Source organism: Neodiprion pinetum, chromosome 5 (assembly GCF_021155775.2).
Source record: "Neodiprion pinetum isolate iyNeoPine1 chromosome 5, iyNeoPine1.2, whole genome shotgun sequence".
NCBI lineage: Eukaryota > Metazoa > Arthropoda > Insecta > Hymenoptera > Diprionidae > Neodiprion > Neodiprion pinetum.
In genome coordinates, this window is record NC_060236.1 from 31909511 (window position 1) to 31921550 (window position 12040).

Here is a 12040-nt window from a genome sequence, read left to right on the forward strand (position 1 = left end):
CGCACGTTTTATCTACAAGCTTAAATTTATGATCGGACTTGATATTCACTTTAGTGCACCTACAACCGGACTGAAAGTAGACAGAAGAGGTAATTGGATAGATGATGAGAATGTATGGTTAGACATGAGTGTGGAGTTTTGCATGTTATTTGGGAAAAAATGAGAAAAACGTTAAAGACATTAAAACAATACTACCAGGTTTGATTTGTTAACTATAATTACTATATTGTGTATGTATCTATCTATCAATTACTTGTGTTGTTTTATCTCAGTAACAGATATCTGCATTATACGTAATGACAATAATCAATAGCAGTGATGCGTGTAACATTTTTAAAATGCAACTGAACAGTTAATTATGATGCCCAGAGCAGGTTAATTATTCCAACTTACTACGAAACAATATATGTTCACTAATTAAATTATATAATTATTTAAATCCTTAAATAACAAACATACAACAGGGTTACGATGTGAATCTGTTTATCGGTGAGAAAGGGGCTACTGCCTCCACACAGTACATATAATTAAGAAAACATAATAATACACCTAGATAATATTATTTGAGAGAACATGATTGATTGATACAAGTCAGATCAATTTGATTGTCTATTTCAAAAGAAATAGAGGGCTTGGCCGCTTCTGTCCTGGCTTACCTTGACTAGAACTTGGAAAAATAAAAGGTAGTAAATAGAAAAAAAAGAAGGTAATATAGAAGATTGTAAACACTTTCAAAAGAATACGAGCACGTTGAAACAAAAAATGTCCCCTCCTTATTTCTATCCTCTTCGGCTTAGATGTTACCTCGTTATTACTACTATTAAAATTATTATTATTATCATCATCATTATTTATATTATTATTATTAGTATTATTATTATATTATGACTTTGTTGCAAAGTCTCAGGGTGCAAACGACGCGTTATCGAGATTCGTAAGTCTATTGGAGTAGAAAATTAATCTCACTAAAACATCGGTAGAAATTTTCAGTCGCTGTTTTACAGAATTTTCTGTGACAAAGTAATGATCTACTAATAATTAATCAGATTGGATTTTTTTTTTTTCATGTTCCTGCTCTTTCCTTCTCACGTTTTTTTGTGTAAAGAATTTTTTCGTGACATGAAATTCGAAAAATAAACAAATTAAAAATAATATATTTATATATTTTTTGTTTTAATTGCGTGTGCAATTTTGTGAAACATTAAACTGCATGTATTCGATTATCGTCATCAGTCTTTGCGTAGTATGAAAGGAAAAAAAAATAAAAATAATAGATAATAAAAAAATAGAGACGAAATAATATATAATATACGTATATATATATTTTTTTATATCTATACACAAAAAATTGTCGTTATTCATATTACGCTGTTAATCATAGGAGTATGTTCTTTTCTAGTCATTACGATAGTTAATACACGTTAATGGAAATGTAACGAAGAATACTGGGCCAGGTTTTATATTTGTCAATCAACATTTGTCTTTTTCTACCTAACCATCATTTCAAGTTACACACGCGTCAGAATCTGTTTTCAAACATTTCTTTTCAAAGAAGTCGGAAAGAGCAAAACGAAAATTAAAAAATTAAAATAGCAGAGATTGGGAAATGACAAGACAAAAAGTGGAGAATTGAAATCTCATTTTTATGCAAGACGCTCTAAAGGTTGTTTAAATTATTTTGATATTTAATGGTAAAGGAAGGAAGATGAATCTAAATTGCGATATGTAACATTGGCGATTGGTTAGAGTAGGTTTTTATTATTAAATTGATACCTTCGCACGATCCAATAATAATAATAATAATCTTTTATTCATATTGTTTGTTTTGTCTTGTATCTTGATTTCTTTGGTTATACCAATGCGACGAAAATTGCAAATCGCTCAGAGCGATGGCGCCGTTATTGTTTATAATTGTTAGATTACACTTGGTCAAAATGTTTTAAATATTCTGATTTATCATTATCCTTTGTTTATGTTTGTTTGTTTTTTTTTTTTTTCACCAAATCACTGAGAATCTTTCAGTTACAACTATCGTTTTTCTTTGGAAGAAAAATAGTTAAGTCACTCGTCGTAGAAAATTAAAGAAAAAAAAAAAAAAAAAATTCAACAAACTTTATGAACGGATTCACACTCAATCCGTTACACACACACACCTTATCTCTTCTAGGCCTCAGATCTATCTTCATTAAGATGCTGCCTCGTCTTCCGCCAGATTGTGAAGGTCCGAGTAGTTGACGATTGCTCGATGCAGGAACTCGTACTGAGCCTGAAAAACAGATATTTCGATCTTTCAGATCCGCGACAACAGCTCGCAAATTGCATGCATCATAATTCAGGAATATGTTAAGAAGGGCATAGTTTTCTGTCTAATTTTTACTTACAAATGAGCCGATCATTCCGTGTCTCTGAGAGCGGAGCTTTTTTGTCGTTGTAAAAATGTCCACCCTTCGTTCCGTTCGTAATTGTTGTACTAAAATGCTAAGGGCGACAAACATCGAGCTTCTGTCCGATCCGCAGTGGCAATGAACGACCAATGGACCTCCAGATTCTACATCATTAGATATTGTCTGATCAACCAATTCGATCAAGCCTCTCGTGACTTCGGGTACCTCCCCTTCGACGGTGGGCCATCCATGGTAATGGTACTGCGTCACGATCATATTCTCGTCCGTTTTTTCATTAATTATACAAAGCTCTCGTCTTGTGTAGTACGGACAACTCTCGCTCTGTATGTACCTCACCTTTATGTGATCGTACGCCACCTCATCGTCGGACCAGTATCGTGGACATTTGCGGGGTCCGTCGCTGAGCTATGTGATACACAAAGAAGTCAGAGTAAAATTTATGATGTGAGTGAAAATGTTTCGTGGAAAAAAAAGGGGCAGGGAGGAATAACTCACATCGGAGAGCATGACTATCGTCGATGTGCATTGTTCGGAAATCATTCGCCAGAAATCTGGTATTGTAGATTCTAGCGGATCCTGAGTTATAATAAATGACTCAGAATTGTCGTATCCCTCAATGAACGAAGCGTTTATATACGTGCTATGTTCGCGTCCTGGTACCGGCGTCAGTATAACGCGATTTCTGTCATATGGTATGACGAGGTCGTTTCTGTTCTTTATTCTATTCTCATCACCGCCGCCGACAGAAAACGATTTTCTATCTTCCAGCATGGAGCTTATTTTCTGAAAACGAAGATGATTGAAGATGTCTTAGGCATAATGATTTATAAATAATCATGTGAATTAATAATTGAATAATTTACAAAATATATACTGCGCAAGTACTTTCAAATCGCGATCTGAGCGCCATCTCAGACTGAGCAACTTACCGAGGTAATTATCAATTTCTACATAGAATTTTCTGTAATTTCTCTTCTATTCACTGTGTTACAATATGAAAGGACAGTTTGTATCAGTTAGTGGTTTCAAATACTTGTCAAACCTTAATTTCTATGATTTATTTATCACAATCCCCCAACAGTTGTTAAATTTTACCGCTCACACGCCACGGCGCCACTGAAGTAATTTGCTCAAAGTATAACCTCAAAGTCCGTCTCGCGACGAAATAAATACATGAAAAATCCGTACGATATTTATTGAGCTTTAGCTTAGAAAAATGCACTTTCCAAGAATAGCACGATGATTTTACGAAAGATTCCACATCGATACGAAATTTCATGAAAAAATTATCCCGATTCTCGTAAATACTCAGAAATCGGTCACGTGACACCATGAAAATGAGAATGTTCTACTTACATCGTATTCCTCCTCCATCTTTGTTTTATCCTTGCCATTGTCTCGCTGTCGAAGTTTTTCAACATGATTTTTGAGCTGGGCAGCAGGTATTTCAGTGTCGCCGAACTGTGCCATCTCCATAAGCGCCCGATAGACGAATATGTACTGTTTAAGGGACTGCACCAAGAAGTTCCTTTGATGTCTAAGGTCGCAGACAGTGTTGAATATCGACACTTGTCCCTCATCGGCGAGCTGTTGCAGCAACGAGTCCAATGCAACGAGAGTCCCGGTCCTCCCAACGCCAGCACTGCAGTGTACCAGGATTGGACCCTTTTCCAGAGAATAAGCCTCGTTGACCCTCTTGATGAACCTGAGGATGGCATGTGGGTGTTCAGGTGCCATGAAATCTTTCCACACCAAAAAGTGGTACTGAATTATTATCCTCGAATCTCTTTCCCCCGTCCGCGTCATTTTCAATTCCCTCACGACGTAGTCGGAATACGGTCTCTCCCTGACGTGTTCGACGGTGATGTCACCGAAGCTTCTTGACTCGCTTTTGTCGGGCCAGTACTTAGCGCACTTTGTCTTCGAGTACTCCTCGAGATTCGTCAGCATCAGCACGAGCTCCAGATGCTGCTCCCATATCATTCTCCAGTAGTCGCAAACGGTGTTTTCCATCGGCCCCTGGGCACAGATGAACTTCTTTCGCTCTTTGTAGCCGAGAACAAAGTTCGCGTTAATGTAATCTGACCCGCAGATACCATCAACCTGCACCAAACGCACCCGCGTTTGGTCATAGCACTTTATGTCCGGATAGCGGTTTTTGTACAGGTTCTCACGAGCCTCCGAAGCCCGCGTTGTACGGTCTGCGAACCTGTCTGGAAGCAGCTCAAATTCGTGCTGAAAACCATAGTCCGAATCACGGTGGCGGTCTATGTAGGCCTGGAGAAGATCGGCTCGTGATATCGGTGGCATGTCCGGTGGATTTGACGCTACGAGCTGGTGCCTTCCTCTCAGGGTTCTGCATAGATGCCTGACAAAAGGAGGCATCAATTAGAAGTTGGTCTTCTTATGGGGAATTTCATTTGGTTAAGTAGCAAAGCTAGATATAGTCGATTATGGCCGTCAATTTTTATTTCTTATTATTTTCGTGGAATATGTGTTTCGATTTACTTGGTAACAGGTAATTCACTAATTCCGGGTATTATTAACAATCGTTGATGTTTTCTGGTACGTTTGCAAAATTATGTTGTGTAGACAAAAGAATTGTGATATGGTGGTTATTTTTTTTGGTTTCAAAAGTCCCATGACTTCCTTATTTCTCTGAGCGAAATTCCGGTTCTTCTTTGACATTTTTCTTTGCCAAATCACATTTCGCAACACGAATTCTGTATTTTTGAAGACAATAGAATTGAATGGTTCATTAATGAAAAACAAGACGTCTTGATGACTAGTAACTGGAACTATTATTATTATTATCATCTATGTAAGAAAATATTGATAAAAGAACGAGCACAGTAAGTGAAATTTCAAGTTAGGAAATATTTGAGCAAACGTAACACGTGAGAAAAATTATGAAGGTTTACTTCAAATTAGTAGTAACATTTGAAAAAATTTAGACTTCAGAATCTTTAAATTATAGATGGAACATATTTCGCGCGATTTCTGAGAACGATTGCAAGTATCTAACAAAATTCCTATATTTGCGGTTTTCAAGACTTTTTAGAGGAGCGCACACCCTTTGATAACATAATATAACTATGCTCCCAAACATTCCTTTTTTTCAGGAAATGCTCACCTGAAACTGTTTCTCAGACTGATTATTTCCTCTCCGCCCTGACGCGCGTGTTTCAAATATTTGTGAAGTACACACATGCCCATCAGAATAATGATAACAATTATCAATACAGCGACGCAAATTTGCATCATCAGTCCAAGGTCCTCCGGCGGGTCCGGTACCGGATAATACGATCCAACTACATGTGGATTCAGGTAGTTGCTGTAGGCGGGTAAAAATTGTCCAGGTTCACTACCATTAACTGAAACAAAGAAGAGTGCGTAAATAATGTTATAAATATACAGACATTTCAGTATTTTCTAGCAGCGAGTTTATTCACCTTACCTATAATTTCGATAAACGCAGTATAATTTGATTCCTTATCCAAGGGACCGTCCTCGGGTAGATACGTTTCTCCGTTGTAATTAATGCTTGTATACGGATTATTCTCTCTTCTTCTCCGTAAACCTGTCGACGCGTCGCTTACCGCAGGATCCACCATTTGGCTTGTAATATTTTCAGTATCAGTAGATGGCGGCTGATTGGCTAGATTCAATACAGACTGAAAGGTTTTCGGCTTCAGTCCAACGCAATAATGGCAATTCTTGTTTTCATCTGAAATTTTATCGTCGCCGATAAAAATTGTCGTCGATATACTGTCCGAATCGAACATGTCGGCCAGATAAACGCCGCCCGAACGAGACGTGTAGACTTTTTGATAGGTATCGACATCGAGGTTTCTCGGTTCAATCAAATCTCTGACTTTCTGATTAGGAGCAAGCTTAACAACAAATATTCTGTAGCAGCATATCGGCCCGTTACGCTCAGATATTCTTCGCAATTTTAGCTGGAACAAGTGTTGGTCACCGATATCAATTTTCTTCCAACTTGCCACGTTGTTCATGTTATCTTTACTCGGAACTGCTATGGGCATTGAACAATTATCGATGGTGAATTTGCCTGGCCGAATTTTGCCAAGTTTGGTTTCAGCGTTCACAGAAACCTGGAACATTGCTTGATTAGGCATGGACAAAGATTTTTTCCAGACAAAATAAAGCACATGTGTATAAACGGCATACCGTGTAATTAGTATTTGGTAAGAGGCCCTCAAATTTCTTTGTCATATTCTTCTTCACATCTATGTTCACGGGAGTTACTTCGACATTTTCACAACCCATAATACCTGAATCGTTTTTATAGCAAGCTGAGCTGTTAAGTTGTACACTGAATCGTGTTATCACGCCATTTGGTTCGACTGGAAACGCCCACGTTACGTAAACGTTACCTGAATTACTCGTGTTGCTATATTCGCATATCACAGAGACGTTCTGTGGTGGACTAGGTACTGAAAAATATTCAGAAATTGTCAATCCTCGAATTTCATTATTCGTTGCTTTTCTCAAACCAGTCTCTAGACGACTCAGTTCGTCAAACAAATTGCATCGATAGTTTTGTATGTGAGATAGAAAAAATATGTCAGAAATGACATTCATTGAAAAACACATACTCTCGCTGACTAATGAATGGTTTTAATGATACCTCCGTCATCCGTCTCAACTTGCAGTGGGGTACTCCAGTTCCCACATTCATTTGTGTACGTGTTGCAGGCGACAACCGAAAATGTGTAATTAGTCCTAGGAACAAGGTCTGAAAAAACATACTTATTCGTTTGATTCCATAAACATGCTTCTTTTCTGCTATTATCAGTTAGACAAATTGAAATCAGTTTGTAGTAATGGAAATGGTCTTGCAACTCTTTTCCGGGCTGATCCCACGTAATCTGTATAGAATCAGAGGTTACCCCCTGGTACACGACATTCGGAACGAATACAGGATCTGTGAATACAAATTTTTTGTAAATAATCTTACATCAACTTTTGACCCTTCGTATTTAAATAAAGTATCCCATAATTATAAGAACTTTTCCGTTTGACTTGGGACAGGTGAAGAAAAAAGTATTTAGTACAAACAGGTAAAACTGAGAAAAGCTTATTCATCAGCGTGCAATTCGCTCGTTACCGAGCCATTTACCTTGTTCCAATGTTCTAACCGAGTCTTCATAATAGTTTGGAGGTGAGCGGCCAATCGTATTAGTGGCTTCAATCTTGAACTCATAGTCAGTGTTGTTATCTAGATTTGTAAGAACATAGCTAGTCTTACTGCCGTCGATAGGCTCCCTGTTAAAATGCCACTCTTTCGCGTCACTTTTTTTGTATTGAATTGTATATTCTTTCACAGGATCGTTACGGTCGTTTATGGTCCAATTCAAAAACACTCTGTGTGCTCCAACTGCTTTTACAGTGTTGATATAGACTTGGGGAACATCGGTCACCGTCAGCGATGTCTGATTCTTAACATAATTATCCGGTTCAGCGCCTTTTGCACTGCACTCGTAAGTACCGTTATGTTTCGAGCTAACTTTGGTGAAGTTAACGATCATTTCACGGTATATTCCATTCCACTCGAAATCCTGGGTGGGCATGTTCTTGCTTATCTCATCGCCGCTGATCTTCATCCAAGTAAAATTTGACAGTGGATATCCTTCGATGTAACACGAAAGTACTGCCGGTTCGCCTGTTTTAACACGTACCGGATGCCCTCCCATTATCTTGGCACGCTCTTGAAATGCAAAATATTTAATTAGACTCTTACTTGGGTGATACTTCTACATGTAAAACACATCAATCTATGACCATTAATTTTTTAATACAAGATTAACCAGTAAGTTTCATTACTGGTGATTCATTCTTTCAGTTCTGAACTATCTGTGCTTCCTTTACATTTGAAAACTTATAACGTTCTATGCTGCCTAATTATCAGAAAAACAGTTGACCACTTCCTAGAATGAGGCTAAAGTTAATAACGTTGTCGTAATGAAAATCGGGGGAAAATGATTAATTTGCAAGTTTATAGTGACTTTGAACTAGTCAAGTTTTCAAAATATCAGTATACATTTTTCCTTTTTATGATTTACTGAGTTTCATACATTCCTGCAACTGTGAAATAACTACTTTCCAAAACGTTAATCATTACAATAACGTTACTAACTTCAGCCTCATTTCCCAGAGGAAAGATTAACCAGCATCTGCGTGCGCGTTTTATAGATTAGGAATCCAATGACAAAACGATCACTGGTTTATTTCAACTTCCTGCTGTAATGATTGTCGAACTCTTTCGAGACTTTCAAAACTCATCATGAAATCATTGTACAGTAACAAAAAAGTAAAGAGAACGATCCCAATGAATCGATCTTCTAACAGAAATTTTGAACAAAAACTTGAAAATCGTAATTATGGAAAAAATTAAAGCATTTATTTTGTCATAGCAGTTTTATAGCATTAACTTATTGCTCTTTGTAAAGTTTCACAGAGCTAATTAACTTTTTTATTCCAGCTTATCTGGATTACGTTCGTCACAAACCGTTCGGCTATCTGACCACATTACAAAACAAGGAAAACATGATTGCTGATTCTCTTGCTTGTGAATGAAACCAGCTGAGTAAGTGTTCATGTATCAAGCGTTATATGAAAATATGAGAAAGTGAAAAATTCCTCAACTCAGTCAAATAATGTAAGAATGAAAAGAAATACAGGCGATCAACGTCCACAGATCGCGAGGCATCTTTTTCCTAAGAAGATTGTAGTTTCTCTTAATACCACATATTATGATTGTTTTTTTACTCTGCATGTTTTTTAAACCTATAAATCAACTCTCGATGTTCTGTTCCTTAGAAAAAAAAAATGTAGCAGCTCGTAATTTGAATCACATCGATCTCCAGGGTTTCTTATCTCTAAACCTACACATATTTTTCCGAACAAATAATGGACCACATTCTCTGTCAATTTCCTCACCTACTACTCTTATGTATCTCGTCTCATTGTGAAGATTCCCTGCCAGAGTTTGAGCGACACATGTGTAATTTCCAGTATCGTTTCCGCTGGCCTTTTTGATTTGCCACAAGCTTCCGTCCGATGAATTTATCGGCAATGTCAAGTTTCCTCCATCCTTTGTCCACCAAACGTATCCCTGCACCTTTGATTTGCAAGTCAAGGAGGGCGTTGTTCCTGCTTCTATGTATTCCTCTGGTTGAGAGACCGTTATATTAATCGGTGATGCCGTTTCCTGAGATTCATTTTTTAAGTCTGAAGAGTTCGAATTGTTGACTGAAAATAATTGATTTTTTCATAAAACAATGCGAATAGAAATAGGACTCGAGTGAAATCTAAAGATGGGACGCAAAATCCTGCGGCTATTAAGAAGCTTGAAGCGATTTTATTTGAGCTCAATAAACCCAAAAGTGAAAACTGACGTTAGATATTAAATTTCACAATAATAAAAATTCTGTAGTGAATAATTATCACCTCGAAACGTTCCCAATAAGATATTTTCATTCATACGTCGAGGTTAATAATAATTAGATGATAAAAAAAAAAAAACTGATTGATACTAGATTGTTCCAGTTTGTGTTTTAACCGAAGTACGTTAACGGTAGTCAAGATTTCATGTGACGAATATATAGTCTGACACGCTCTGAGCATGAACAATCTGAAAAATTCATGAATATTGTCATGCTGACTGTATAAGTTAATGCCTCAGTCAGTTGATGTACTCGCATATTACGTCAACTGTATGCAATGAAAAAGGAGGAGCAGATGAAACGCAGGAAGTGGGAAATGCCGAGGCAAGTTTATCGCGAAAGACTGTATATAATAATAATGTATTTCACAAGATAAAAAACATGAAAACCGAAACGTAGATATCCAAGCATTCGTCACAATCGATATAATAGTGTATACAAAAATTTTTCATCTTTTATTTGTTTCTATATACGCAAATGCTTAGTATATACCTCAATTCGTATGTAGACGAAAAATTGCTTTTGTTCATTATTTCTTTCAACCGAATTGATAATAGATCGATAGTAGTAAGAATTGAGAAACTATTCAATACTCTAAAACATCTTCTCAAATTTCATTTTATTTCAAAAGTATATCAGATTAGCTATCTAAATAATTTTCTTTGCAGATATTCCTGATCGGTATAAACTAAATACACTTTTGCAAGTACATGTGATTTGTATTCACCATAGATAATTTTAAATATCTGTATCTGCATCCAGATAATTTTGGAAGTATTCATATATTTGTGTCTGCACACTGTCAAATATCGGTATCTATACCTAGATAATTTTGTTTAAGTTAACTTTATTTGCATAATGATCTGTGCATCTGGATCAGGCAGAATTGACAGTCTCAACATTGGTGTCTGTGTCTGAATGAATGAATAATCATCCGACTGTCCAATATCTAAGATATATGAGGTGAATTGAATATTGCGAATTTTGCCGCTCGATTGTTTAACGCACGTGTGTTCACGATGCGGCTCAAAGATGCGATAGGTGGCGGGAAGGAATATTTGATAGGAGAAGATAGGGTGAAATCGGTATGATCACGTGTTTATCGTGTCGGCGGATTGAAAAGTACCGGGTTGAAAATGCAGGGGCGCATGCAATGACCTTCCGGCTTTCGCGTTGCGGTTTCGAGCCATAACTGTATGACGTATGCTCGAATCGCGTCTATTACAGCATATCCGTGCACGTATAACGATATGCGGTACGTATTTATTTTTAAACAACGCCTGCGGTTTGTATTCGGTGAATCACGTCCGTACGCAGGCACATAGATACGACGCAACAGTAGCGGGGTTGAGAAATCGCGAGTCTTTTTTTTTCGGATTTCTCACCCGCCGCCTGGAGGGATTCGAAATTCCAGAGCCATTTAGGGTCGAACCGTGCGTCGCATTCTATTGTTTTTACGTACCGGGATTTTCGGAGCTGGTGTAAGCTAATAGGAAACAAACGAAGAGGGAGGATATCTTCATTGTCGGGGCTTGGCTTCGTAACATGGCGTCCGTCTATGCGGCCGGGCTCCTCTCTCGTTCTGTCACCATTTAACTATATCCTCACAAGCCAGGATATACGGGCATTTTTCAACAGAACAAAACTCCAGTTACACTCGTCACGTTTCACCTACCACCGCATCCCTCACTTTTTCACTTATTTTCGTTATTCTAAAACTCTATACGATTACTATCAAGTGTCAACTCAAATCGCTCAACAGCGTTGTCGAGACCTCGAGCATTGCCGAGTGGCCGAGACGTTCGGATGTTACTAAAATTTTATTATGGTACGGCTCGGGAATTCGTGAACGCTATCTACCGGCCTATTAGTACAACTTGTCGTTCACTTACCAGCCATTTTTTCCGCTTCGTCCATCAATGGTCTCATGGATAACGATTTTGGTTTGTCTGAAAACTATCTTACCGGCAGTAAGCAATATTACCCTTGGGTGTAACGTCGGCGGTCGGCTTATTCAGCATCGATCACGCCGCGCTCCTACTTACCAATGCTTGTCTTACTCTGGTACAAATGTGAATCGTGCCTCGATGATTCAACGATGGATAGACGTAGAGCACTTATGGAGAATAAGATTATCTATATGTATAATACATATAAATACACAGA

At 37.7% G+C, this 12040-nt stretch overlaps 1 protein-coding gene across 2 annotated transcripts; it reads right to left on the minus strand.

The window, feature by feature from the left end:
* Positions 1–978: 978 nt before the first annotated feature.
* Positions 979–11668, minus strand: Ptp69D (Protein tyrosine phosphatase 69D). 2 transcript variants are annotated; one of them, XM_046626076.2, is made up of 11 exons: positions 11337–11668; positions 9369–9680; positions 7549–8136; positions 7057–7353; positions 6597–6862; positions 5863–6520; positions 5539–5779; positions 3762–4761; positions 2901–3188; positions 2382–2810; positions 979–2266 (listed from the first exon to the last, which is right to left on the minus strand). In XM_046626076.2, the coding sequence occupies exons 1-11, from the start codon at positions 11419–11421 to the stop codon at positions 2186–2188; spliced, it is 4245 nt and encodes a 1414-aa protein (XP_046482032.1). In that variant the 5' UTR covers positions 11422–11668; the 3' UTR covers positions 979–2185. The 2 variants fall into 2 exon arrangements, with proteins under 2 accessions (XP_046482032.1, XP_046482031.1); XM_046626075.2 differs by having other exon boundaries at positions 3762–4773.
* Between the last annotated feature and the right edge of the window lie 372 nt (positions 11669–12040).